The sequence below is a fragment of the Phyllobates terribilis genome, unplaced genomic scaffold, assembly GCF_046119375.1.
Source record: "Phyllobates terribilis strain yellow unplaced genomic scaffold, ASM4611937v1 Scaffold_2__4_contigs__length_985480577, whole genome shotgun sequence".
Classification (NCBI taxonomy): Eukaryota; Metazoa; Chordata; class Amphibia; order Anura; family Dendrobatidae; genus Phyllobates; species Phyllobates terribilis.
This window is the reverse complement of record NW_027362762.1, coordinates 166032631-166059549: the sequence shown is the minus strand read 5'-3', so window position 1 is coordinate 166059549 and position 26919 is coordinate 166032631. Positions and strand designations below refer to the sequence as shown.

Genomic DNA, 26919 nt, shown 5'->3' with positions numbered 1-26919 from the left:
AGACCTGATAATTTACGTTTGATCATTCTTGAACATATACCTGAGACCAGTCCGGATCAGATACAGAGGCTGAATAACAGAGAATCCTTCTGGCTATACAAGTTGGCTACTTTGTATCCAGAGGGTTTGAACATTAGTATTGAGCACACCCATTGCTTGAACTTCATACAACTTAGCTAGGTGAGGTTCTGTTTAGAAACATAAATAAGTCCTGCCATACAATATTTGATCTAGATCTAATGGAGCCGCCCAGGGGGATGAAATCTTAGGAGCATTTCAATTGAACTTACTTATTATCTCCCTCCTTTTAATAATTCATTTTTACTGCGTATATGATTAGTACTATTGTTATTGCATTGTTTTGTTTTCTATGATTTATAATCATGTAAATTTTATGTATATTCATGATTTTTTAAAACCTGTATGCAATTAGTTATCAATCATGTCAGTGCCTGTACATTTAAAGCAATGAGTGTGGTATGCATTTTGTAAATAAGTGAAGGGTACGGATCATAACTGAAACGCGTTGTGTGTTGAATAAATCTACTTTTCTGATCTGACCTGGGTGGTTCCTGACTCTCAGCGTGGCGTCCTGTGGCTCTCCACCGATCACCTTTCTCCAATTTTTTACTGCAGCGCAGCTCGTGATCAGGACGCCAGGAGCCAGCGGACGGTGCTGGAGCGCTCCAGGACGGCCATCTTTTATTGCTTAGCATCAGCGTTGTGCCTGGCACGCACAACTACCAGAGGAGAGTTGAATACCTCTTCCCCCATCACATATGTACTGTGACATTCTTCACATGGAGCACCCTCTCTTTTTGTTTATCTTCAGAACATCCTAAGCAGAAGCAATAACATACAGTAGCACTGGGATGAACTAAAACACTACTAGAAAAATCACAAGCTGCATCTCACTCCAGCAGCTTCCTCCTCACTTCTCCCCTCTCCATAGACTTCAAAGGAGATCTGTAATCTGATCATTCAGTGAACTGATATAGGTTTAGTCTCTAAAGATGGATTTTTGGGAAAATTAGAAGGGAAAGTGGGGAGAAGTGGCCTATAGGTGGAAATAGAAGAATTTTCCTCAAAGATTTTACAGAAATAAATGTTTTAACAAGTTTACCCAGCCACAAGACCAGCTAAGATACCACTTTAAGTTACCAAATAAACTTAAAGCATTGTCTGTTTTCTCATTAAGGAATAAAAGGACAATAACATTAAACTACTGAACTGAAGCTGAATAACACAATAGCACATATCTGATACAACTTCATGCATTTTTTTTTTCTTTTAAAAAGGCTCCGAGAGACAATTACTGGAATAACTTTAATCATAATCATAGTAGCAGTGACGTCAAGGAGCACACATTTGAGAATGCAGCACTATTGATACATAACCCGTTTAAATAAGTTGTATGAGGATCTACTTTTTATCAGAAACGGCACTATTCTTGTCCACAAGCTATATGTGGTATAGTATTACAGCCTAATTCAACAGAATGGTAGAAACCATAAAAGCATACAGACACACAAAAGGCAGGAACATAACCCGTTCTGTGGTCATAAATAACCAGCATTGTTCATCATCACTCGTGATGTCCTGGTGTGGGCAAACTGATACCAATTTACGTAAACTGAATTCTAAAATAATTGGAAATTCATTTACGTGAAGTCATTAAAACACATATTTAAAGGAGGTCTGCAGCACAAAGTGACTGTTCAAACGCAGCACAGCACTCAGTGGACCCTTAGCATGGTAAAAAGATTCAGTGCACCTTCCCACCTACTTCTTTACCATCCAGCTCGGTCCTCATCTTCCTTGATTAACAGCTCTGGCTTTACAGGAGCCAGAAAAGAGATGGCATAGGTGGAAACAAGTAGGTTGGAATCTGCACTGAACTGCTGCGCCATGCCAAAGTGCACTGAGCACCTGTGCTGGGTTTGTACAGACATTTTGTTTTGATTGTAGACTGCCTTTAATATGCAGTGTACCATCAACTCCAATCTCTTGACATATCATTGCATACACCCCATGTTGGACATGGTCTATTGAGACTATCAAAAATAGATGAAATTATAGACATTAAATGGCATTTTATAGGGTGTAACTTTTACCTTGGCCTCATTATCTGTACAAAACTATGACAGGTAGCAGTATAACCTCTGTTATACCCACCAATTCCAAAAACAAGGAAACTAAGTTTCCATTTGTAGGTGGAATGCACACCCTCTTCGGACATAAATTATTTTTTATATGGTTCCATTTATTGCCATAGTCAGGGGCTGTGCACATGTGGCAAGTTTTCAGGTAACAGCTTAGGTCCCAGAGGACACACCTAGACCTAAAATATATACATTATACACACACACGTATATATAAAAAAAATTAATAAAAACGCCCATGCTCTGGGCTATCGCCCATCCAAAAGTTTAAGAACAGTCCACAAAAGGTGTTTTCTTTTGTTCATGGGAAAACCCTTATAAAAGGGAATCTGTCACCCCCTAGGATTTTTCAGACCTCCAATATGGGCATACAGGTGATAGAATGTAAATCTATACATACCAGTATGGCCCATATTAGAGGTCTGCTTGCTTTGATACATCTTTTTATAAAATCAATTTTCCTAGGCTTGGCGACCCGGGGATGCCAAGAAATGCCCACCTACCTACTTAATTTAAATACTCCCCCCTCCCCACTTCCTCCCGGCATCCTGATAGTTAGCAGTTATCCGGGAGTAAGTGGGGACCAAACCTCATTGTTGCTCACGCTGGAGGTCACTGGAGCGGAAGTCACAGAGACTCCCCAGCGCCTACGCACTACAGCACCGCAGTAAAATAAGGCAGGGAGAAAAAAAAAAAAACACGGCTTAAGTTATAGGCGCATTGCGCATGCGCGGGATGTGAAGATCTAGAGTGCACGTCACAGGGTGCGGTGACGTGCAGGGTAAGGCAGGGGAGGGGGGAATATTTAAATTAAGTAGTTAGGTGGGCATTTCTTGGTGTCCCCTGGTCACCAAGCCTAGGAAAATGGATTTTAAAAAGATATATCAAAGCAAGCAGACTTCTAATATGGGCCATACAGGTATACAATCACAGGCTTTTCCTTCACAAGGACTCAATAGTACACATCATTCTTTATCCTGCATGGAGATGGAGGAGTGGAGGGTTTGAGGAGGGAGATGATCCCTATGACAGGATTCCCTCCAGTCCTTATCTTTCTGCCCGATAATACTCCACACTGTTAGCACAGAGAGTCTATCTGACCTGTGTTTATCTTCCCTCCGGACCTGAATTCTGTTCCCTTGCCTTCTGTAAGATGCAGATAATACACCACCTTTCTCTTTGGCTCTAGCCAGACAGTAAACAACTTCCCCACAACCCCCCTGGGGCTCTGCTAAAACACTCCCTGTCTCCTGTGACTGTTAACCCCTCTAGTTGCTGGATGCTTCTGGAGCACAACACTTCCTGTCTCCTGTGCTCGTGTTACTTCTAATAGTTGCTGGATGCTTTTGAAGCAAGAGCACTACTTCTGCATGTCATGTATGGTATTAACAACATTTTGTGAAAGTACAAACTCCCAGACATAATGGAGCAGGTCCATTAAAAGGGTCCTTGATCCAAGTACAGTTCAATAAAACCACATGCGCAGGGAGCAGCATCGGGGCAGTAACAGTCATCTAATATGTGGACATATTTTGCCATTGTAAACCCAGCCTTTAAATTTGACAAGCTTAGTACAGCACATTTCGCATTATGTTCCCAGGTCCGAGCACCATCCCAAACTAACACCATCATAGGTCCGTAAGATGCTTTGAGATCATGTGAAACAAACCCGCAGTTGAGATGGGATTTGTAGTCATAATTCGAGTACCCATAGTGCACGTGTAAAATTGAGAGGCTAGATACTGACTACACTATCTTTATGTTCCTTCTCTTCGCACATTGCAATAGCTTTCCACAGTATTTTTAAAATTTAAATTCTAAATCTGATTGATAGGTGCCAGTTTGTGTAAAAGACACATCTTGAAGATTAATTGTAGACCAGTGAAATGCCAATACACCTCTTTATTGACCCTGTCATAACAATATTAAGAAAATATTAAAGATGTTTCCCAACCCCTCACCCCCCCTCCTCTATACCATTTGTCAAAGGAGAAGAGCTGACAATCTATGGAGCGGTCTGTATGCAAATTAGCACACACAGGAGAAGTGGCTAATAGGCAAATGTCAATACAAAGGGAGCTACTAACCTAATTAATGTACAAGTGTATTTTCTAGTGGCACCGGCTTGTGATAAATTTACACCTGGGTGAGGAGGATGCAGCTCGTTCGTTTAAGCTTCAAACACTACTCACAATAGCCAGGACAATTCCCAGCTGCAAACTCCAGGCTCGCCAACACCGACATGAAATATGGAATATCGGAAGTTCTATGATTCCAATAAAAATGGGACATATCTTTACCGGCAGGGTCAGCTAAGGAACAATACGCTTATTTTTCCGTAGCTGTATGCCCCTCCGGTGAGCTGTGGTGCAAAGTACCGAAATAACGGACCGCAGCTATGCCATGTGTAGTCTCTAAGGAAAGGTAAATTCATAATAAAGAATATGGCGTCACTTGCCAGCTTCTGCGATCAACCAGCGATAAGTTATCCCAGAAGTTAGAGATTTTAATAAAATGTAAAGGCTGGAGCCCAGCCCACGTGATGTCATCACAGGGAGTGTGAGTCGAGGATGGGTCAGTATTCATTTGCAGGCGGTATAGATTCTATAAGCAAGGGGTCCCATTCGATAACGGTCAAATCAATTGGAGCGCCTCCCCTCCAGCTAGACTGAATAGTCTCTGCGATCTGTCAAGTTCTTAATCCTTTTTATTTTAACTGTATATTCTGTCCTGTAAATGTCTCCGTTTGTATATTTTTCATAAACACTGTCTCCCTTTTGGATTAAATATAAAATTGAATAGTCCTATTTCTTTTGACCTGTAACCGTTCCTCCCCCGAAGCCATATATGCTACCAGAAAGCAGGCATCCGATCAGGCCTGTATCATATTTCAAAGCTGGTCGGTGGTGGCAGCGAATAATATTAATTGAACTATCGTGAAGCTGGCAGTGACCGTATGGGGGCGTATACACATATTCCAGGAGTTGGAATCCGGAGGTGTGTACGCCATATGCTCACTGGTCGCTTGCTGATAGGTACGCAGTGAGTAATCGGGGTCGTGTGTGCACGAATCCCTGACAAATCCTGACAGAGTGATGGCAGCAGTGGGATATTGTGTGATCTCCCCGGTGTCGTCACTGTGAATCCCTGACAGACCCCCTTTTATCTCCACTTTCCCTTGATTCATAATGGAAAAGTGTCTCAATAATGGAAAAAGCAATGAAGTAAGAATGGTGAGGGAGGAAGTAGGAGAACTAGGTGTTTGCAACTGTCACAATCAACTTATACGAGAATCTGTTCACATCTGTCTTGTGGTTCCTATTATCTTATAAAATAGTACATCAGGTTCAGTAATTGCTTCATCATCTTTTGCTATTCAAAACAACAGAAGCTAAAACAATGAACAAAGCCGCAGACGTAGATGAGAACACGGCCAAGATTGTAGGTCATCTTTAAAAGGGGCCAGGTCAAAAGAAAATTTCCCCAGGGGCTTGGAGCTGTAAAAATGAAAGTGAAACTCACCTACTGGCACCCATTTGGATCCAGCACAGGCTGCTCTTTGGTTTGCGTTGACACATGAAGAAGAGACGGTACCTTTTCACCAGAAACAGGACTGCTGCGCCCTGTGATTGGCTGCAGCGGTCAAGTGACTTGAGCAATGCATCATCAGAAAAACAGCCGATGACGCACTGATAGCCACCTGACCTCTGCAGTAGGCCTGCTCGTGTCGACTCCTCTTCCTGTGTCAGTGCAGACCATTGAGCAGCTTGCAGTGAATCCAAGTGGGTAGGCAAGAATCACTTAGGGTGGATTCACATGAGTGTAAAAAAAGCAAAAAACACATTCATAGTTTCATCTAGAAAAGCTGAAAAATTTTATTTCTCTCTTGTTATCCATGTACAATCTTTTTTTTTTTGTTTGTTTGTTTTTTACAGCAGCAGCTATTAATCATCTAAAAGATCATATACAGTTTCCTATGTTACAGAATTACAATGTATCCTTAAAAATGAGATAGTATACTGCGGCTCTGTATGACATCCGATTTTTTTTTTTTTTTTTTTTATGCACCCATAGACTTGAATGGGTGAGTCTCATCCAATCTACGGAAGAAAGAAACTAGTGCATGCCAAGTAAGTGAAAAAAAAAAAAATCGTTCATCTGCATTGCGCAATTGAGTAACATTGGTCCAAGTGCTGTTCGTTTTTTTTTTCACAAATAGCACTTGGACCGAAAAATGGTCGTGTGTACGAGCGCTTGCTTTGTTATTTTTTTACAGCTCTAAGCCCCTGGGGAACTTTACCTAGGCCCAGACAACCCATTTAATTGCTGTAAAAATTGTAATTAAGTCATCAGCGCTTGCAAACCTTGAAACTATGTGGCTGTCATGACAATTACTGTTTCTTTGCTTAACTTTATCTAAAAAGGTAATAGAATACCAATTTTCTTTTAGGCAGTGTGCACACATAGCATAAATGCTGAGTTTTTTCTGCAGATGTTCACACCATAATATGCAATAACAAACTTGTTTTTTATGCATTTTCCCCTTATTTGATGCAGATTTGAAGCAGTATTTTTTAATCTTGAAAATGTTTGACTCTGAATTTGCAAACCTGCAACAGCGTTTTTCAACGCACAGTGATCATGAGTTTTTATGAAATCATGTCCACTCTGCTTGGACAGTTAAGCACAGGAGTTTTTCTACCCCAAAAAAGAATGCAGCAGAAAAAAAACAAAAAACAAACAGACAGTATTTATGGTACGTGGCTTTAGAAATTCTTTCAGCCATTAGCTATATAATACTCACTCTGGAGGTCGAGTGTCAGGTCCCAGAGATCTGTGGAGAGAGATTTTTTCACTTGCGTAAGCATTAAAGCAATGTTTGGTGAAGCCATCTTCCTTTTGTTTGGTTTCTTCTGGTGACCACTTTTCCTTTTTAAAGGCTTTTCCGTCAGCGCCAGGACTGTTAGGATCCTCTGGTGGTCTCTCCATAAACGCCTTGAGCTCCGCTGGAGTGTAATAGCCAGGTAGACATGATTTGACTTTCTCTTCTGGTTCTTCTTGCTGCACTGGGGCATTGATCTGCAGTTTGGGCATTGAGTCCCTTATATTGTTCACTGCTCCCATCATCATATCAAGCATCTGATCCTTTCTTTCAACAATGTTCCTTAACCAGGGCTCATCCTTACTGCCATCGCCAACGTCTTTGTGCATAATGAATACGAATATCACAAACACAACACCCACCATGGCAAGTTTCAGGGGCCCATTGTGTCTCCGCAACAACCTCATTTTGGAGAATTTTTAATATCCTTGCAATGCAGGTGGGAATTTTCGTGGTCAAATAACAGGATACTTGAATTATTCCATTAGTAAAGAGAGCATTTATACAGGAGCCTAGGGAAAAAAAAAAGGTCAAGTTACCATCTAATCAACTTTACTAATTTGAAATATTTGACTTTAGCAAAAGCATCCATTTAATCAGCAGTATGGTTCTAGGGCTAGGGTCCCAGAACAGTTTTCTCTCCATCCAAAAAAAAGGTCCGATTATGCTAATCAGACAGTTGGATCAGAGTTAGATCTGATTTTCTCAGAGATGGAGAGAAGAAAAAAAAGTTTATCCACCTTCTCCATTATGTCAATTCGTGAAAATCGGACCGCACTCCGATTGTTTTCATAGACACAGCCTTGAATGGGCGAGTGCCAACTGCTTCTCAGAGACAAACTGAGCATGCTATTTTTTTTTTTCCTCAACCACTCAGACCAAGGGAAAAAAAACTAATGGGCATGTGAATAACATAGAATAACATAGGGATGAGTGCTATTAATAATGTTTCCCAGCCAGGTCAGGGCTAGGAAACTGCCAGAAAAGGACTTGTAACTTTTAGGCTAGGACTACACAACAACTTTTGTTGCATGATCCTCAGTGGGCATCAGGATGCAGAGGAAGAACAAAGAATATTTCACTTTTGTGGAACTTGTGACTTGTTCCCTGTCTAAATTAAAGCCAAGTTGCAAGACAGACCCGCATCTTCCACTGAAATAAATAGAATGGGACGGTCACACAACTGCAATATATCATTCATTTGACAGCTATCTAATTTGTATGTAGGCCTTTAATAGCAATTTTAAAAAAAAGAAGAAATGGCATGACTCAGTGCTATTCTATGGAAACTTCAGCCATGTGACCATATTGCTGCATCACCAACGTGGCCATGTAACCCTACATAACATCTAAGACAACCCACTTGCAGATTTTTGGCAATGCAGTCAACAAATCTGAATCAGATTTTTTTTGAGCTAGTAATCATCAGGGAGGTCCCCCTGAGCAGAAACATTTTTGACAGGAGAATTTTTAAAGAATCACCAGACCATCCAATTTTGGGAATCTCAGCTGTAGTCAGAATGACACTTCCCCATTGATACCACTTCTGTTTTCTCTGGGGAGAACCATCACTAGTTACTGTATCATCAGCAGGGGGGGGGGATCTTGTATAAAAATATAAATACTATGCAAAATAAGGATTTCTAAAATATTACATTAAAAAGTTCCCCTGAGTTTGAGCTGATCATTTTCAAGCATTACTGTGCTTTCCTTATAGATTGTAAGCTTGTGGTCAGAGCCCTCACTCCTCCTGTAACTGTTGAATTATATGTTACTTTTTGATGTCTTTATTGTCTGTAAATGTCCCCGCTCAATTGTAAAGTGCTACAGAATAAGTTGGCGCTATATAAATAAAATTATTATTATTAAACTGGTAGGACCTCCCAGGAGAGCTGAAGCTATAAAGCATTAAGGGAGACATTCAGAGTGAGGATGTAGGAGGTGGAAACAGCGAAGCAACGGCTGAAAGATTAGCTGGAGTTTACAATATCCCTGTAAAGCAGGCTGAACATCAGAAATACACAGTTTAACTACTTCCCACCTAAAAAGCTCTTTTACAGAAACCCTTACTGTAAATTTAAAGAGTGAAAGAAGTTATGATTGCTGAGAATATAATGTTACAGTATTGCCCAAAAGGTCATTTTCTTTTTATTTAAATATGTTAAACTTTTAGTAGAAATGTTTTATATTTGAGAATAAATGTTGAAATTGTGCTATTTTTACTCAGCTCACTGAGTCATATGACATGCTGATACATCCGGTCCTAGAGATCACATTATTATCATCACAGGCAGAAATCCAATAACAGAAAACATGATGATTTTTGCAGAGATCAAGGTGCAGGAACAGGGTGTAGGTGAGATGTGTCCATAAATGACAAAAAAAATAATAATAATAAAAAATGATAATGTGAAAGGTGTGCTTTCTTTTACACACAGTACAGTGATACAGAAGCAAATAAAAACATACAAAAATATAATAGTCACCTTCCAGACTGACACCGCATCTCAGTATTTAGCACTGTCCCCCCTGCGGGTCTCCTGAGATTAACATCCGGCAGGGTCATCATGTGTCCACTGTAGGCAATCAGAAGATACTGATCGGTTGTTTCTTCTGCTCAGGCGAAATATGAATGCTGCAGCCGATCAGCGGCCACTGCTTGGCTGTAGCAGTCACGAGATGCTCAGCTGGACGTTAGTCCCATGAGACCGGTGAGGGACACATTGCAGAGTACAGAGAAGCAGCCTTGGTTCAGAAGAGTATCATCTTTCCCCATTACCACCTTCATGGGCACATCAATAAAGGGTTAACACTTCACTGCATAATTCATCTGTACAACACTTCTCATCAGCACAGGATAATGTCCCCACTAAAAAGTACTCTTTTGGACACTTCTGATTCTCATTAGTGTGTCTTCATTCAAAATTCAGCAGCCGATAAGATTTACAATAAATTAAATAAAAGAGATGTCATTTTCATTTTGGCAGGTCACAATATGGTGTTCAACCTGACTGGAGGCCCTGCTATTCATCCTAATGTTAGGCAGCACTAACAGTCAGCTACCAGTCCCAAGACAATCTTATCAGGAATAATGTTGTCCTTGAAAGATAAAAAGGTTAACTGGCCTACAGCAAGAGGTTTGTTCGGCTGATCCCCATCCAGTGCAGCATCTTGTACTTTTAAAAAGGAGTGACCTACAGGTTTAGGAAAACAAAGGCGAGATTCTCTGACTCCAGTAGATGGGGCCAAGCGTTTCCCTTTTCATAGGGAGCATGCCAGGAAAGCTAGAATTAAGCAATGGTGTCCAATTCCACTGAAGAGCTTTGTCAGAACCATTTTCAAATGCAAAGAGGACATTGTCGATCTACTCCAAGTCCTTCCAAAACTCATATCAATTTCTCATCTCCTTCTGGACTTCATTTAAAATATGGGGTTAACAATATCAGCAAAGAGAAGAAATAAATTCCATCTTGATCATTATCGTAAATCTAAAAATGAATTCAATATAAAAAACGGGCACTGGTGAAATAGTTCATGTTACTACAGTTCTTGCCTAAAAACTATGCACGTACTTCATTGTGCTTATATAACCCTGGTTGCCGCTACATTAGGTTTACATCTCATGCAGACGACTGTGTGCATTCCAAGCTACCATATAATGCATAATTTGGAGCCATGTCATCGATTTTCTGAACCTCATGAATTCAGACAATTTGCAATTCACTCTGTGCGAATCACCATACATAACCATCGTCCGTTTACTCATGCAGAAGATTGCGTTAGTCAGGCATGGCTAACATGACCTTGTGACTGGGCTTCAATATGATGACTTGCAGCTTCACATTGCATCGTATAGCACATACAATCAAGAGGATCTATCATAGCCTGTATAAAAACGGAGGCAGGGAATGAAGCAGCTACTTTGGAGTGAATTTGGCTAGTGAGCGAATGTCTCAGCTTAGCAATAAAAGATAAGGAGAGAAGGCCATAAAAAAAGTTAACAAATTCTACAGATAGTGTATGGCAGCACAGTAGTGAAGAATGGTTTCACCATCCATTTACCCATTGTCATAAGTTTTGAGGTAAATTTGACATTACAAAAAAGGGTCTAGGATTAAAGAGCTTGAATGGAATAAGATACAGTCCTAGGAGACCTCAGTCTCTTATACATGTCTTTTCAGGGCAATGGCAGTATTTTCAATTCATGGCGAATTGATTCACCGTGGAGCAACTTTCTTGCAAAATATGGCACAGCTGGTGAATTTGAATAGATTTGCTCATCTCTAATTTTTAGTTTTTTTTTTACTTTTGCACAAAGTTTACCTTTGAGGACACACTAAATCAGTTTTAGTTTTGCCTCAGCCCAGAAATCTATGGAGCGTTTTACATAGATCATTCAGGTTATGTGCAGTTTTTTTTCCAAATTTTTCAGAGCAGAAACTCTGTTTTTGAGGAGTCTTGAGATTTGGAGTTTCCACTCCAAAACCTCCTTGAAAAGCTCTGTATGCACATAGCCTTAGGCTATGTGCCCATGATGCAGAAATGCTGCTGATTTTATCTGTATCTCCCTGGCAGGAAAAACGAATGTGGATTTTGCATGCGTTTTTCCTGCCAGGTAGAAGCGTTTGTCAAGCGTTCTTCACATGCATTTTCGCATACGGGTTATCAAGCGCTTTTCCAAGCGATTTTAGCATCACTTGGAAAAGTGCTTGACAACTTGGTTACATTATATAAATCCATGCAACCGGCATGGATTTATATAGTGTGACCAAGTTAATATTTAAAAAAAGAATAAAACATTATACTCACCTTCCGATAGCCCCCGTTCTTCTTCGGTGTCTTGGGCGGCTCGCGGTGGTGTAAAAGGACCTTCCATGACGTCATTTAGTCATGTGACAGGTCACGCGATCGCCGATGTCAGCGGTCGCGTGACCTGTCACATGACTAAATGACGTCATGGAAGGTCCTTTTACACCACCGTGAGCCACCGAGGAGCCAGGACGCGCCGGAGAGAAGACCGCGGGCCATCAGAAGGCAAGTATATGTTTATTTTTTATTTTAAATTCTTTTTTATTTACAGGTACTATGGTACCCGGGTCTGGATGAGAGTCTCCTCTTCTCCAGACCCGGGTACCATCTGCACATTGAATCGCTTAATATCCGCATGTGCACATATAGTCATGCGGATATTATGCGATTCAATGCAAGTCAATATCGGCAATTACGCCGCGTTTCCGCAAAAATAATGGACATGCTGTGGATTTTTCTGCAATGATAATCTGCAGCGGAAATTTCAGCAGCATGTGTACAGCACATGTGGATTATCATTGGGGACCATGGGGCACGTATTACCAAGTGTTTTTTAAGCGTTTTCGCTGCGGAAATTCTGAGGCAAAAATGCTTTAAAAACGCATAGTGGGCACGCAGCCTTAGGGAGTTCCTTAAAAGGCAGTAATAATTATTGGGACTCTTCAAGACAAGGTTTTTCTTAGAGCTGTTGCATTTACAAAAAAAAAAAATTCCTATTGTCTTTATAGTAAATCCTTAATATACACTATGATTGGAGTACCCCCAAATGTAATAAGGAAGTTGTGGTTAATTTTAAGTTTTTGGTAATTTCCATGGAGCCTTCCATTGCTGAATAACATCAGTAAATCACAGTCACAGCAATTCCTTTATTAAAACTTGTAAATTAATGCATTTTAACACAACCATGCATATCACACAAAGTCTGGGGGGGAATTTTGCATTGCGTCTGCATTAAAGAAAAAAAAATGCCGCATGCTTCAATGGCTGCTGTAAATCAGACAGTTCTCCGCTAGAATCTTTGATTGTTCTTGGAGTCAATTACGTGGACACAATTCAAGTTACACTTTTATAGATCTCTTGGCAACAGATGAGTGTGAAAGTGACTTAACTAATGGGTTTACTTTGCTCCAGTCACTGACAAAAGGAAAGATATTTAACCTAAGCAGGTTTGTTTTCCAACTCACTGACCACCAACAACGTGTCACCAGGACATAACCGCCTGAACATCCTGTTCTTACCTAGACAGCCTTTAATATACTGGACTGAACGTAATATTGAAAACTGCAGACTGGAAACCCAACAATATGCCTGTCATGGATTAAAAAAAAAGGGATTTGGGATCTTTAGAAACACATTTTAGCCGAAACTTTCACATGGTTCCATGAAGACATCAGAAGATGTTGATAGCTGACGCACTCTTCCCTGACAGATGACATCAGGCAGGTTAAGGAACTTTTTTCAGGAAAAAGTCCAATGTGTATGGTGGCCTTTAAGCTGAAGGAGTAGACCCAAGACAACTTAGTGATTTACTGGCCATGTTCTCTTTTATGCCCACATTTTTAGTAACTGCAACTTCTCATTCTTTTATCCTTGATGGTGTACAAAATATTGATTTCTGGATTTTCCAGTTCCTATTGGTTGTGTGATTGTATCCACAGAATGTGCCAGAAATTTCTGAAAGATGCATGTTCCATTTCTGCGCCCCATAGAATGATAATGTATGTAAAGCGCTGCGGAATATGTTGGCGCTATATAAAAATAAAGATTATTATATTCATTTCCAAAAGGTGGGTCGACCCCCACCCCTCCACTCCCTGCCCAGCCTGGTAAGGTTTGGAGTAGGAGATATGGTCATGCATGTACCCATCTCTCAAAATTAACTTTTACAGAAACAGACACTCCTGCTTTCCAAGTCAACAGATTGAGGGTGCAGCAAATGGATTTATTCTGCCTCATTTCTACTTTATCCATTAAAATTAATATGTGTAGTGGTCTGTTTAATATTTTTTTTATCATATGTTATAGTTTGACATTTCCTTTAAACTAACCCTTTATGCTCCAAACTGATGTCTGCAGAATTCTGATTGCAAGTCTTATTTGGGTTTCACATGGAAATACTGATAAATGATAGCCATATCTTCCAGAGCCATTCACGTGACAGCGTGTACTTTTCAAGGTGGCCAGTTAGCCAATTCACAAGATCAGGGCAGTTTGGCCATTGGAGTTTGATCTCTTCTACACAAGATTCTTCTTTTTTAAAATTCATATACTTTTTTTCCCCCAATTATTACTAATAAAAAGGTTACACCTTAACATTTTCAATAATTGCAATTGTTATACGTTACCAGGTTATTTTTTTCTCTGGGACTGATGACGTTGTGGATAAACCTCAAGACCGGAATACTCTATACAATTTAAAAAAATTAAATATCTTGCACGCGAATACGATACAAAACCAATATATGGAAACAACCCATTTAATACACAACAGACAATTATATGTAAACTTTCTGAGTGGTGTAATGACGCACAGCTCAAAGGTCCACTTATAAAAATGCCAACAAGTTGTAAGAATTCCACCACACCCCATTTGTAATCAGAAAAATGTACAAAGGCCAAAATCTGAAGAGTATTCCATACCGCCAGGAACACTTGATTTCCATGTAAAATAGAGAACTCAGGATTAGGAAAATATAATCATACAAACTGATATAGAAAGGTGTACTGTATATGAATATACATATATTATATACAGTATACACTAGACTTGATGGTCTAGGACTATGACATTCCTAAGTCCAACAAAGTATTGCCAAGGCCTTCCTTGCTTCTCATATCATTAGAATATGTAAAAACTAGGCAAGCAAACCTCAAAAATGGTAATGCGCTCTTCTTAGGTTATGCTGTCTTCTGTTAAATTCCATGCCCTTTCCTGTGACATGGCATCTGCAGGTTAATAGTATTGTCCAATGTGACAGGTTCTCTTTAAGACAAGCGTTCAAGGGAATCTGGCACCACATTTGACCTACCTAAAAGTATTATTATGGGCATGCAGGTTACGGAATGCTGACAAAAGTCCTACCTGTATGCCTACCTCTGCCTCCAGAGATTATTTTACATGAAGGGGGAGTTACCAATGTGACGTGTAATTGCCGCTCTCTGTTCTCCTGATCTAACTGCAGATCTGTGTGTGATACTACCTGACACATCTGCAGGTTCCTCTCAGATTCAGCCTCCATCTCACAGGTAGACAGGGTTGTAATATTGTTACAATACAGCAGAGCTCAGAGAGCTGCAAAAAATGTGTTTTTAAGAAGACAGAAGATCATTTCTCCTGTTCTGTGTTAGTTACTTGTCTCACACTGGTAACTCCCCCTTCATGTAAAATAATCTCTGTGGGCAGAGTTATCTTCCAGGCAACGTCCTCCCATAGCCTGGAAGACGTCATTTACATAAAGTGATAAAAGATGATTTCTCAACAAGACATCTGATATGAGACATACAGGGATCACTCTCCTCAGCAGTCTATAACCTGTATACCCATATTAATAGTTTACATAGGTCAAATGTGGTGACAGATTCCATTTCAGTATATAATAATCAAATATTGATTTTCAGGCCTGATACACATAGATAGAATTAATTTCACTTGTCTTTTATATATGCTGAAGAATTAGTGACTCTAGTGCAAATATAGTCCCTCCCAGAATATAGACATGAGAACATTCACAGCAAAGAACATCCGCCTCTGTGGTTTATTTGACTGCAAATGTTTAGTTTTCTGTCTTTAGTTTAGTCTTTATAATGAATTAGAGGTGGGGGTTGGAGACATGACATTATAATGAATTGGGGGTGGGATGGGAGAGAGGACATTAAAGTATAAGAAGAGCACAGTGAAGGCGGGTTGAGGACACAGGAGAGTGACTGGAATTGAATTAGGTGAACTAGTATAGTGGCTAATTATATTTTCATTTGATGGGGAAAAGTAACTAAGTTAATGGGGCGCAATGTGCTGACTTATCAGTTTTGAATGGTGGGTTGCACAATGGCTAATTATTAATGGTGTGGTCCACATTTGTATTCAGCAGTGCAGTGTGGGGGATTTTTTTTTATTCAAGAAACAAATGTGTAAATATAAATATATGAACTTTTTCTTTTCAGGAGCACAGTGATCAGTGCGGCAAACTCTGCGGCTTTAAGACTTCGACATCAAGGTTTGACAAGATGGAGAAGAAACAACAACAACAACAAAAAAATGTCTCTCTAAAAGATGGTTAAAAGCGCATTAGGTTGCCATAGTTCTTGGCAGTGCGGGTCGTGTTTCCACCGGATGATGAACTGCTGGGAATGATGATCTTTTGCGCCACACAAAAGATTATTTCACCCAATGAAAGAGCATTTTGCTCGGTCATCAGGCTTTTGCATCCAGTTTACACTAAAAGATTATTGTGAAATGAGAGTTATTAAGAACGCTCGTTCACTATTATCTTCTAATGTAAATGCAACTGTACTTGCATAGAAATGGGAATAATACTTTTGGCTGTAAAATAAACTTCCTTATGTGCAGTGTCATCCCTTAACACAGGTGTCCCCCAACCCGTAGCTCAGGAGTCACATGTGGCTAGCGGGCCCATAAATTGTGGCTTGCGGCTGTCTGCTGCTTGGTGCATTAGCTCCAGATCTAGCAAACAGGTATGAAGAACACATCTGAAAATGGTGGATTTTGTGAGTAGCCCTGCACAGAAGAGCAGATCTGGATGCACCTATACTGGTCTTAGCGGTTTGGAGATAAAATTTAAATATGGTACGCTGGAGAAAAGATGATACTACCTGTCAGGAGGTGCTTGAAGCTGGATCCGACAGTGTGTTGGGAGAGCTTGATGGGAGAATACTAAATGGGGGTATTGTGGGAACCCCTGGAACTTGGTATACTGCTTTGGGGTGACTTCTGTGGAAAAGCTTTGGTTATTATTATACCCGTAATGGGGGCTTTGGTTGCCACTACTGTGACGGGGGCTGGAATTGGATGTGGCTAGCGCCCCTTTCTTTGAGCTGAATGTGGCTTACAACCCTCTTTCACAGCAGAATATGGCTCTCAAGGTCAGAGAGATTAGGGACCACTGCCTTAATATATATTGTCCTCTCCTTACATATAGCACCGTCCTGCATTATATAGCATCCCTTCAATATGTTTAGCGCTGTCCCTTTTTACATAATATCCCTCTTGGTGTGCATAGCACCATTCTTTAGTATATAGCTCTATCCTTTATTACATAGCATCGCTTCTAATGATATATTTTGCCATCCCTTATTACATAGCATCCATATATAGCACCATCCCTTATTATAGTATCCTCTATTGTTATGTAAAGCACCGTACATTAGAGAAATTATTTGGCTCTATGCGTGCCACTCAATCTTCCTCCCTTCATCTGCAGATGTGCAACACAATATGAGTGTGTGTTCATCATGTCACCCATCACATGACCTCCCAAAAACATGATGTTACATGATACAATGGATTCTGGGTGGGGTGGGGTGGGGTGGTTGGGGCTGGGAATCCATTCACTTTAAACTACCCAAGGCCCTGGCTATCTTTAGTCCGCACCTGATGGCACAAGTTTCTCCCATCAGATCATGAGCTAGAAATTACAATGAATCAGTTTTGGAGTGTTCCTTTAAAACATTACTCTATAATCTTTCTATTTCTAGACCAAGTATACTATACATGTGGCAGAAACCTAGTAATCACGCTTTCAATTTGGACCTTTTCTAATTTAAAAAAATAATAATCACACTTTTGTACTCCATCAGGTGAAAAGAGCCCTATGCATATATTTGTAGCATATTTGGGAGCAAATTGTGGGATCAAGCATGAAAATTAAAAGAGCAAGAAGAAGCATTAACTATGTTCAGGGGTTTAGTATAACCCAAAATTAATCATACTTTTATTAATTCAATTACTATTGGAGTATAGTAGAACATTTTTGAATGTTTCTCTGCCATCAACCTCCACCTCCACCATGTATTAGCTTACAGGGTGTGGTGGAACTTTGTACTGACTAGGTAGTAAATTGTTAATATGATATTAAGTGCACAAATTTACTCGTAAAGTAGACATCTGTCAAGAAGCAATGTTAATGCTGAAAAGAGGGTGTGCCAGGTGAGATGTATTGGTGTTGTATAAGGCCCTCTTACGGTCACTGACGTCACTGCTCATCACAGCCGCCGGCTCACACTGCACTCAGCGAGACCCGGCCACTGTGGCTAGCGGTGACGTCAGTAACTTTACTGCTCATCAGTCGTTGGGTCTCACTGAGCTCAGCGCTGGACTGCATCAGACCTGAATTGGAACTTTATTTGTAATAAATTGGTGAATGAGGGACAGCGTCTTATTTTTTATTTATTTCTTTTTATGTTTTTTCAGCTTTCCATTTGTGGACTACATTCGATTCTCTGGACTATGTTGAACCTGCATTGGATTTTTTTTTTAATAAATTGGTGAACCAGGAAAGTGTGGGGGGAATGCTTATTCAAATAAAGCATTTTTTTGGAGGTGGGTGTGTGTGCACGTGTGTGATTTTTTGGGGGGATTACTGGGTTAGTAATGTGGGTATCTGATAGACACCTCTCCATTACTAACACCAGGGCTAGATGCCAGCTGTGTTTTTTGACAAGTCACAGCTGACATCAACCCCAAGCCCCATTACCAACGCACCAGGGTAAATCAGGAAGAGTGAAGGTGAAGTGCCAGAATTGGAGCATCTAATGTGAAGCACCACTTCTAGGGTGGCTGCGGGCTGGTATTTTTAAGCTGGGAAGAGCCCAAATATAGACCTTCCCAGTCCGATAATATCAGCTCACAGCTGTCTGCTTTAACATTGCTGTTTATTCAAAATGTGTGTGTGTGGAGGGGGGGGGGGGGGGGGGAGACTCACAATTTTTTTTCCAATTGACCATTTATTAGGTTAATACGTTTACAGTAAGCTGCACACACAAGGAACTAATTACACTGGAATACAGCGATTTTGGTGCCAACGATGTCTGAACGGTTTTATATTAAGTTTATGGTGCTTATAAAGAATATGACTTTGGTTTTGCCACATTGGCTCTAGTTTCTGAGATATTTAAATAATTAATTACAGTAAAATTCTGGCTTCAAAAAGTACTTTTATAGCACTGTAAGCCTATAAATTGAATACAAAGAAATGATATGGGATTTTTCATTACCTAAGACACTGTTGGGCTGTGTGCCCACGATGCGTTTTTATTTGCCAGCGGCCCACGATGCGTATTAACCCCTTATCAACCGGAAATACGCATCAAAAAGGCGCCTGCTATGGGGCCTTATTCCCTCATCGCAATTTTAAAATGGCGACTGAGAATAAGTGTATAGCGCCGCCACAAGGTTGAAATTCCTGCATATGACAGCTAAAAAATTCTGTATCATTTCTGCATCTCCCTGGCAGAAAAACGCATGCGGATTGTACATGCGTTTTTCCTGCGGAATACATGCGGATTCACATGCGTTTCCACATGCGTTTCCGCATGCTGATTGACAAGCGCTTTCCAGGCGATTTTAGCATCACCTGGAAAGTGCTTGACAACTAGGTCACACTATATAAATCCATGCACACAGCATGGATTTATATAGTGTGACCCGAGAGAATGGTAAAAATAAAAAATAAATGTATACTTTACCCTCCCATGGCCCCCGGTGTCCTGCTCACTCCGTTCTCCCTTGCCGGCAACATTGAATTGAAAGACCTGCCGACGTCAGCGTCACGTGACCCGTCACATGACTCTGACGTCAGCGCAGGTCCTTCAACTCACTGCAAAGTGCCGGGAACCAAGCAGGAGCGGTGCGCGGGTCGACAGAAGGTAAGTATACATTTATTTTTTATTTTATTCTTTTTTTTACAGATTTTTTAATGGTACCTAGGTGTGGATGAGACTCTCCTCTCCTCCACACCCGGGTACCATCCGCACATTAGAACGCGCCAATAACGCAAGTACAGATGCAGTCTTGCGGAATTGGCGCGTTCTAATGCAAGTCAATGGCGGCGAAAACGCCGCGTTTCCGCAAAATTAATGGACATGCTGCGGATTTTTGTGTGCAGCATAAACTTTTCCGCAGCATGGGCACAGCACATGGGGATTTCCATGGGGGAACATTGCTGCCCTTCTACCATGCGTTTTTAATGCGTTTCCGCAGCTGCAGAAACGCTGCGGAAACGCATAAAAAACGCATCGTGTGCACACAGCCTAACAGTAGTTTCTGATGACATATGGGGCATCACCACATTCGGGAGACATTGCACAATAAATTGTGGAGTCCAGTTTCCCGTAATAATTCTTATGTAACTGCCAAATTTGCAGCAAAAACAAAAATTACATTTTTAACTAAAATGCTGTATTTCCACATCCCAACGTTCTAAAATTCTGTGATTCACCTTTGGGTTGAAAATACTCATTACACCCCCAGATAAAATCCTTAAGAAGTGAAGTTTCCAATATGGGGTCACCTGGTTTTGGGGGAAGTGGGGGTTCTGCTATTGGAGCCCACAATCTATTCAAACGGAATCTGTGTTCTAAAAGCCAAGTAGCGCTCCTTCCCATCCGATTCCTGCCGTGTGCTCAAACAGTAGTGTACAACCACATATGGGGTACTGCCACGTTCGGGAGAAATTTCATAAACTATGGGTTCCATTTTCTCCTATTGCCCCTTGTGGAAATTATAAATTTGGTGCTAAAATAGTATTTTAAATGGGAAAAAAAGTCATTTTTTGTTTTCACATCTAAATGTTAAAAAGTTTTGTGAATCACCTGTAGGTTAAAAATGCTCAATATACCCCTAGATCAATTTCTCTAGTTTCGTGTCAGGGGCTCTCCATATGTGACATTCACAATCTATTCAAGACAAATTTACGCTTCAAAAATCAAATTGCGCTCTTTCCTTTCAGAGCCCTGCCATGTGCCCAAATAGCAGTTTTTCATGACATATGGGGTATCTTCCTGTTTGTAAGAAATTGCGTAACAAGTTATGAGGTCCGTTTTTTCTTATTATCCATTGTGAAAATTAGAAATTTGAGGCTAAAACAAAATTTTAGCAGAAAAAACGTAATCTTCATTTTTACATCCACATTTTAAAAAGTTATGTGAAGCACCCATGGGTTCAACAAGCTCAATGATGAATTCATTGATTGATCTAGTTACAAAAATGGGGTCACGTGTGGGAGTTTCTGCTGTTTGGGACCTCAGGGGCTTGGCAAATGAGACATGGTGCTTATCTTTTCCAGCCAAATTTATATTCCAAATACCAAATGGTGCTCCTTCACTTCTGAGCTCTGCCGTGTATCTAAACAGTACTTTCTAACTACATGTCTGGTATCACCACGATCAGAAGAAAGTGGGTAACAAACTGTGGTCCTCTTTTTCATTTTACCTTTTAATAAAAATCAAAAAGTGAAAAATTTGGAGCTAAAGCAACATTTTCGTGAAAAAAAAAAATGAAAATTTGCAATATTATGACCTAATGTTATCAAATTCTGTGTAGTACATGCAAGTTCAAAATGCTCACTATACCCCTGCATAAAATCCTTGAGGGGTGTAGTTTACAAAATGGGGTCACTTGTGAGGTTTTTCTGCTCTTTGGGTGCCTTAGGCACTGTGCAAATGTGACATGGCGCCCGTAATCTATTGCAGCCAAATTTGTGTTCTTAAATTCAAGTGGTGCTCCTTCCCTTACGAGCCCGGCCGTTTGTCCAAACAGAGGTTTCAGACCATGTGTGGGGTATCAGTGCGCTCAGAAGACGCCAGGTAACACATTTTTGGGTCCATTTTCTTGTGCTATTCTTTGTAAAAGTAAAAAAAAAATTGGGGCTAAAGCAACATTTTAGAGTAAAAATTATACATTTTTTCTTTCATTCAAATTTGCATTAATTTTCGAGGGGTTAAAAAATTTCCTGGCAGCAGTTATGAAGTATTTGAGGGTTGCAGTTTTTAAAATGGAAACTCTCCAAAAGTGATCCCAATATATAAGCATGGTAAAGTCCATTTAAATCTGAATAGGTCCTTAAAAAAACAGGTTTTGTAAAGGTCTTTGAAAAAATGAGAAATTGCTACTAAATTTTTAACCCTTCTAACATCCTAACAAAATTAAATGACGTTTGAAAAAATGATGCAGATGTAAAAGTAGACATATGGGAAATGTTATTTATCAATTATTTTGTACAGAATGACTAACTGGTTTAAGGACATAGAGACTGAATGTTTGAAAATTGCAAATTTTTCAAAAATTTTTCGCCACAATTCCGATATTTTAACAAATAAACACAAAACATATCGACCTAAATTTACCACTAACAAACTACAATGTGTCACGAAAAAACAGTCTCAGAATAACTGGGATACGATGAAGTGTTCCAGAGTTATTACCACATGAAGCGACACTGGTCATTAAGGTTAAAATTGGCTCGGTCACTAAGGGGTTAATGGCAGCACAGACTGATTTTACAGAAGTAAATCAGTTTACACTCATTTCCCAACTATCAAATGAGAGCCGATTATCATGGTTGTGTCACTCCCACTTCTCGGCTGAGTGCACGCTGACCATTTTGTGTGACCATACCCTCAATTTTACTTTTATGAACACAATAGGATAATTGTACATAATTTTAATCATATTTTAGCCAAAAAAAAGAAATGCTAAAAGTAAAGGAAAAAGCATTATACAACTACTCTTTAGTGAGCTGCAATAACGAGGACAAAAATCTGCCTTAGTGTGCAGTCAGATGGCTGTAAAAATCGGAATGAGTTCGGAATGCAGTGTATTGACTGGCCGGCGGCGCTCCCGCCCCAAGCACGACAGCGGCATAGGTGGCTGGGAAAAGCAGTACAGTTACCGCTGTTCCCAGGCACTAACTGAGATCAGCGAGACCAGGCGAGGATGATGACAGTTGTAGTCAGTACCCGCCGCCTGGGAATCACACTAACTACAACTGTCATCATCCTCGCCTGGTCTCCCTGTGATTAGCGAGGCCAGGCGACGCTGATAGTTGTAGTCAGCAAATTAAATAAAGGATATTTTAAAACCAGCGCAGATAATACAAGTCTGCAGCGGTCAACTTTATCAGGCTGGGAAGGTGCATGGTTATTAGCCCATCCCGAGCCAAAAAAATAGAAGCCCGCAGCTGCCCCAGAATTGGAACATCAAAATTCTGGCTGCCATCCAACTTGCCATGCCGCAGACACTGAGAAGCTCCTCACTGTCTCGCTGTGACGGCATCCAGATGAGCAGAGTTCATGTCCAGTGAACTCAGCTCACCTCATGCACGTCACTGACCGCGTGGTAGAATTCTCCTGCGCATGCGGTGCCGGCAAATGACGTCACCGCTTGAGCAGGAGAATTCTCCCACGCTGGGATGGCATTGAGATGGCAGGCTGGATGGTAGCAGACCGCTGCCATCCAGCTTGTCATCCTTCAGAGACACTGCGGAGCGCAGGCATTGCTTCTCAGTGTCTGCGGCATGGCAAGCTGGATGGCAGCGTTCTGCTGCGATCCAGCCTGTCATGTCAATGTAGTTGAGCTGGAGCCGTCGTGGGAACCATGTAAAGGTAAGGATGAGGTTGGTTTATTATTTTACTTTTATTGCGAAGACATTGGCTTCAGTTGGAATGGGCGATACGGTAAGTAGAGTTTAATTTAGAACATTAAAGGAATGTGAGTTTATTTCAATTAAAGGACTTTATTCTGGGTGTTGGTGTTTTATTTAACTTTCACTTTTGGGTTAGTAATGGGGGTGTCTTATAGACGCCTCTCCATTACTAACCTGGGCTTGATGTCAGCTGGCATTATAAGCTGACATCAACCCCAGCCCTATTACCCCACTGCCACCGCTACAGGGCAGTGGGAAGAGCGAGGCCAAGTGCCAGAATGGATGTGCCATTTCTGGGGCGGCTGAGGGCTGTTTTTTCTAGCCTGGGAGGGGGCCAATATTCATGGCACCCTTCCTGAGCTATTAATATCAGCCCCCAGCTGTCTGCCTAGCCTTTGCTAGCTATTGCTAGCTATTAAAATAGGGGGACCCCACGTAATTTTTATTTTTTTTTGGGTCCCCCATTTTAATAGCTAGAAAAGGCTAGGTATTCAGCTGGGGGCTGATATTAGTAGCCTGGGAAGCTTCGTGGGTATTACCCCCTTCCCAGGCTTCAAACATCTGCCCCAGCTGTCTGCTTAACCTCCGCTAGAGACTAAAATTACGGGGGATCCCACGCCAATTTTTTTTTAATAAATCATTTTATTTTAACACTAAATGACAGGTACAGTAACCAACACTGTCACTGTACTTATTATATATGTGACTGACATGTTTCTATCTAATCTATGTGTGATGCTCTATTCTTTCTGTTCTAAATTGTCGGGTACCGGTGTATGCCGCTGATGAATTGAAGGCCGGCTTTTTTAAAGACACGGGTGCATGAAAATCAGAGGGCACTAGTGTGTTCCAAGTGCCCTGCTATGTTTTTCATGCACCCTCCTATATACCCTGCCTGCCTGTCTGCCTATATATTCTGCCTGCCTAACGTTTAATTGAGCACTGTTCCCATCGATTAGGGCAATTTTGTACGCTCCCCCGCCACCTCCCATCCCGATCCTAAGTTAAGACCGGGCGGGGAGCGAAGCACCAAGGAGCGGGGAGCGTACATCAGGGAGCACAGCACCGAACGGGAAAGCTGGCGGTGAAGTCTTTTCACTGCCGGCTTCCCCGCCCGGGTCCTTCGCTCCACGCTCACTGGTGCTGCGCTCCCTACCCGGTCCTAACTTAGGATTGGGATGGGAGGCGGCGGGGGGAGAGGAGGATAGGGATGGGAGGCGAGTATTGGGCTGAGTGATTGTTTAAAAGCCGGCGGCTATTTACCGCCGGCTTTTAAACAATCATGCACCCATTTCAGCCTTTTCCTCAGCCCCCAGACCGCTTTATAGGCTCCAGCAGACACTTACTCGGCTTACTCGCATTTCCCATTGACTTACATTGTACTCGTTACTCCTAGCGAGTAATCACAAAGGAAACTCGGGGAGTAATGAGTAGCCTGAGTACCGTACTATTTGGCGAGTACCGAATAGTAACGAGTATACTCGCTCATCCCTAGTTACCACAGTTCACAGGCCGGCTCACACAGAGCTTACCATGGGAACCGATGCCTGTGACCTGCGATAAACCTAATTACATCACCGCTCGTGACGCTACTCTCATTGTGTTCCGGCTGCCGTGGTGAGTGGTCACATTAATGATGTCACCACTCACCACACAATCCGGAGGTGGGGATCGTCGTGAGATGGATTTACGGCAGACCACTTCGGCTTGCTTTTTTTTTTGTATGGGCTTGATGTCAGTGGACATTACACAGCTGACATTAACCCCAAAACCATTACCCCACTTTCCAATGCACCAGGGCAAGCGCGAAGAGCTGAGGCTAAGCGCCAGATTTGGCGCATCTAATGGATGCACCATTTCTGGAGTGGCTGAGGGCTAGTGTTTTTATTCTGGGAAGGGGCCAATATCCATGGCCCCTTCCTAGCCTATAAAGATCAGCCCACAGCTGTCTGTTTAGCCTTTTTAATAACCAGTAAACGCTACACAGACAGCTGTGAGCTGTTAATAGGCTGGGAACTTTTATGGATATTGGCCCTTTCCCAGAATAATAACACCAGCCCCCAGCTGTTTGCTTCCCCTCAGCTGGCTAATAAAAATAAGGTGGACCCCATGGTAATTTCATTTACTTATTAGATAAATACAAGTACAGAAAAATACACATGCAAAGCACTGACATATGTATCTTCTTTCTCTATCTTTACACATCTAACACCTAAACATCTGTCATTTGTATTCTTCATTCTATTACAGTACTTGTCACACTAATCGTACACAGGGACCACACACATGGACATACGTATGTCACACAGACCATGGACCTTAGCAGTACAGTTTTTTCCAATAACAGAAATATCAGGATGTGTGAAAGGGGCGTTAGACAGGTTTTCTACCATCTCAGTGAACCGTAGTTTAATGTCCACCAGAACTCTGCCATTTGGTTTTAAAGAGGTTGTCCACTACTATTGAAAATAGCCCAATGTATTTTTATGATGAAAAGAAGCTTCTTTGTAATTACCTTCCTCTGCTGTTTCTGCCTGTGAGCGGCGCTATCACTGGTCGCTCACAGGCAGCAACCCCCGCTGATGTCACGTCAAGTGAGCCGTGACTCAGCGCTGGGGTGCCCCCGGAGGAGGCTGGGTTGTGAGTGGGGTTACCCCCCCCCTCCCGCGTCACACCCTGCATCCACTGCGTGCTTTCCTAATGAATGGGGATAGGGAGAGCGCGCGGTGGATGCCGGGTGACACGTGGGGGGGGGGAAGGGTAACCCTGCCCACAATCCAGCATCCACTGTGGAACGCAAAAGAGGAGACCCTCGGCTGCATCCGGAACCATGACATCAGCGGATGTCAGAGCCAGCTGCAGCTGGGGGTCACGTGATGCCTGTGAGCTGCCAGTGATAGCGCCGCTCACAGGCAGATGCAGCAGAGGAAGGTATTTACAAAGAAACTTATATTCATCACAAAAATACATTGGACTATTTTCAATAGTAGTGGACAACCCCTTTAATAAATGGAACCTATAATAGACCATGTTATCTCCACTCCTAAAACCTCAGTGCATAAAGTAAAAACTAGACGTAGCAAGTATTTCATATTTAATATCGAAAATATTAAGGAGACAGAATAATTTATGTCTCCATTATGGCAAAATCTTTTAAAGGGAACTGTTAGAAAAAACTAACAGGAGGGTTCTATCTTGTGTTTTGCGGTCATGTGACCATCTGCCTATATATTCCAGCTCCGCCCTTCTGGCTTTGCTGGACTTCAGTGTTTGACTGTTTTGCTAGCCTGGTGCTTCGGTGCCTATCTCTGTCAGTTCGCTTGGTCCTCTGGGACCTCTAGTACTTTTTGTCAGTTTGTCTTTTGTGTTCTGCAACAACTTCTGTTTAGGAGGTGTCCCATTTTTGTCC

The 26919-nt window shown here is 41.4% G+C and overlaps 1 protein-coding gene across 1 annotated transcript in view; it reads right to left on the bottom strand.

The window, feature by feature from the left end:
- Nucleotides 1–26919, bottom strand: part of GALNT6 (polypeptide N-acetylgalactosaminyltransferase 6) — a 107988-nt gene that overhangs the window by 59697 nt on the left and 21372 nt on the right. The window contains exon 2 of the mRNA XM_073663224.1: nt 6967–7556. Coding sequence (XP_073519325.1) covers nt 6967–7451 — 485 coding nt within the window. The 5' untranslated portion in view covers nt 7452–7556. The remainder of the gene's footprint in view (nt 1–6966; nt 7557–26919) is intronic.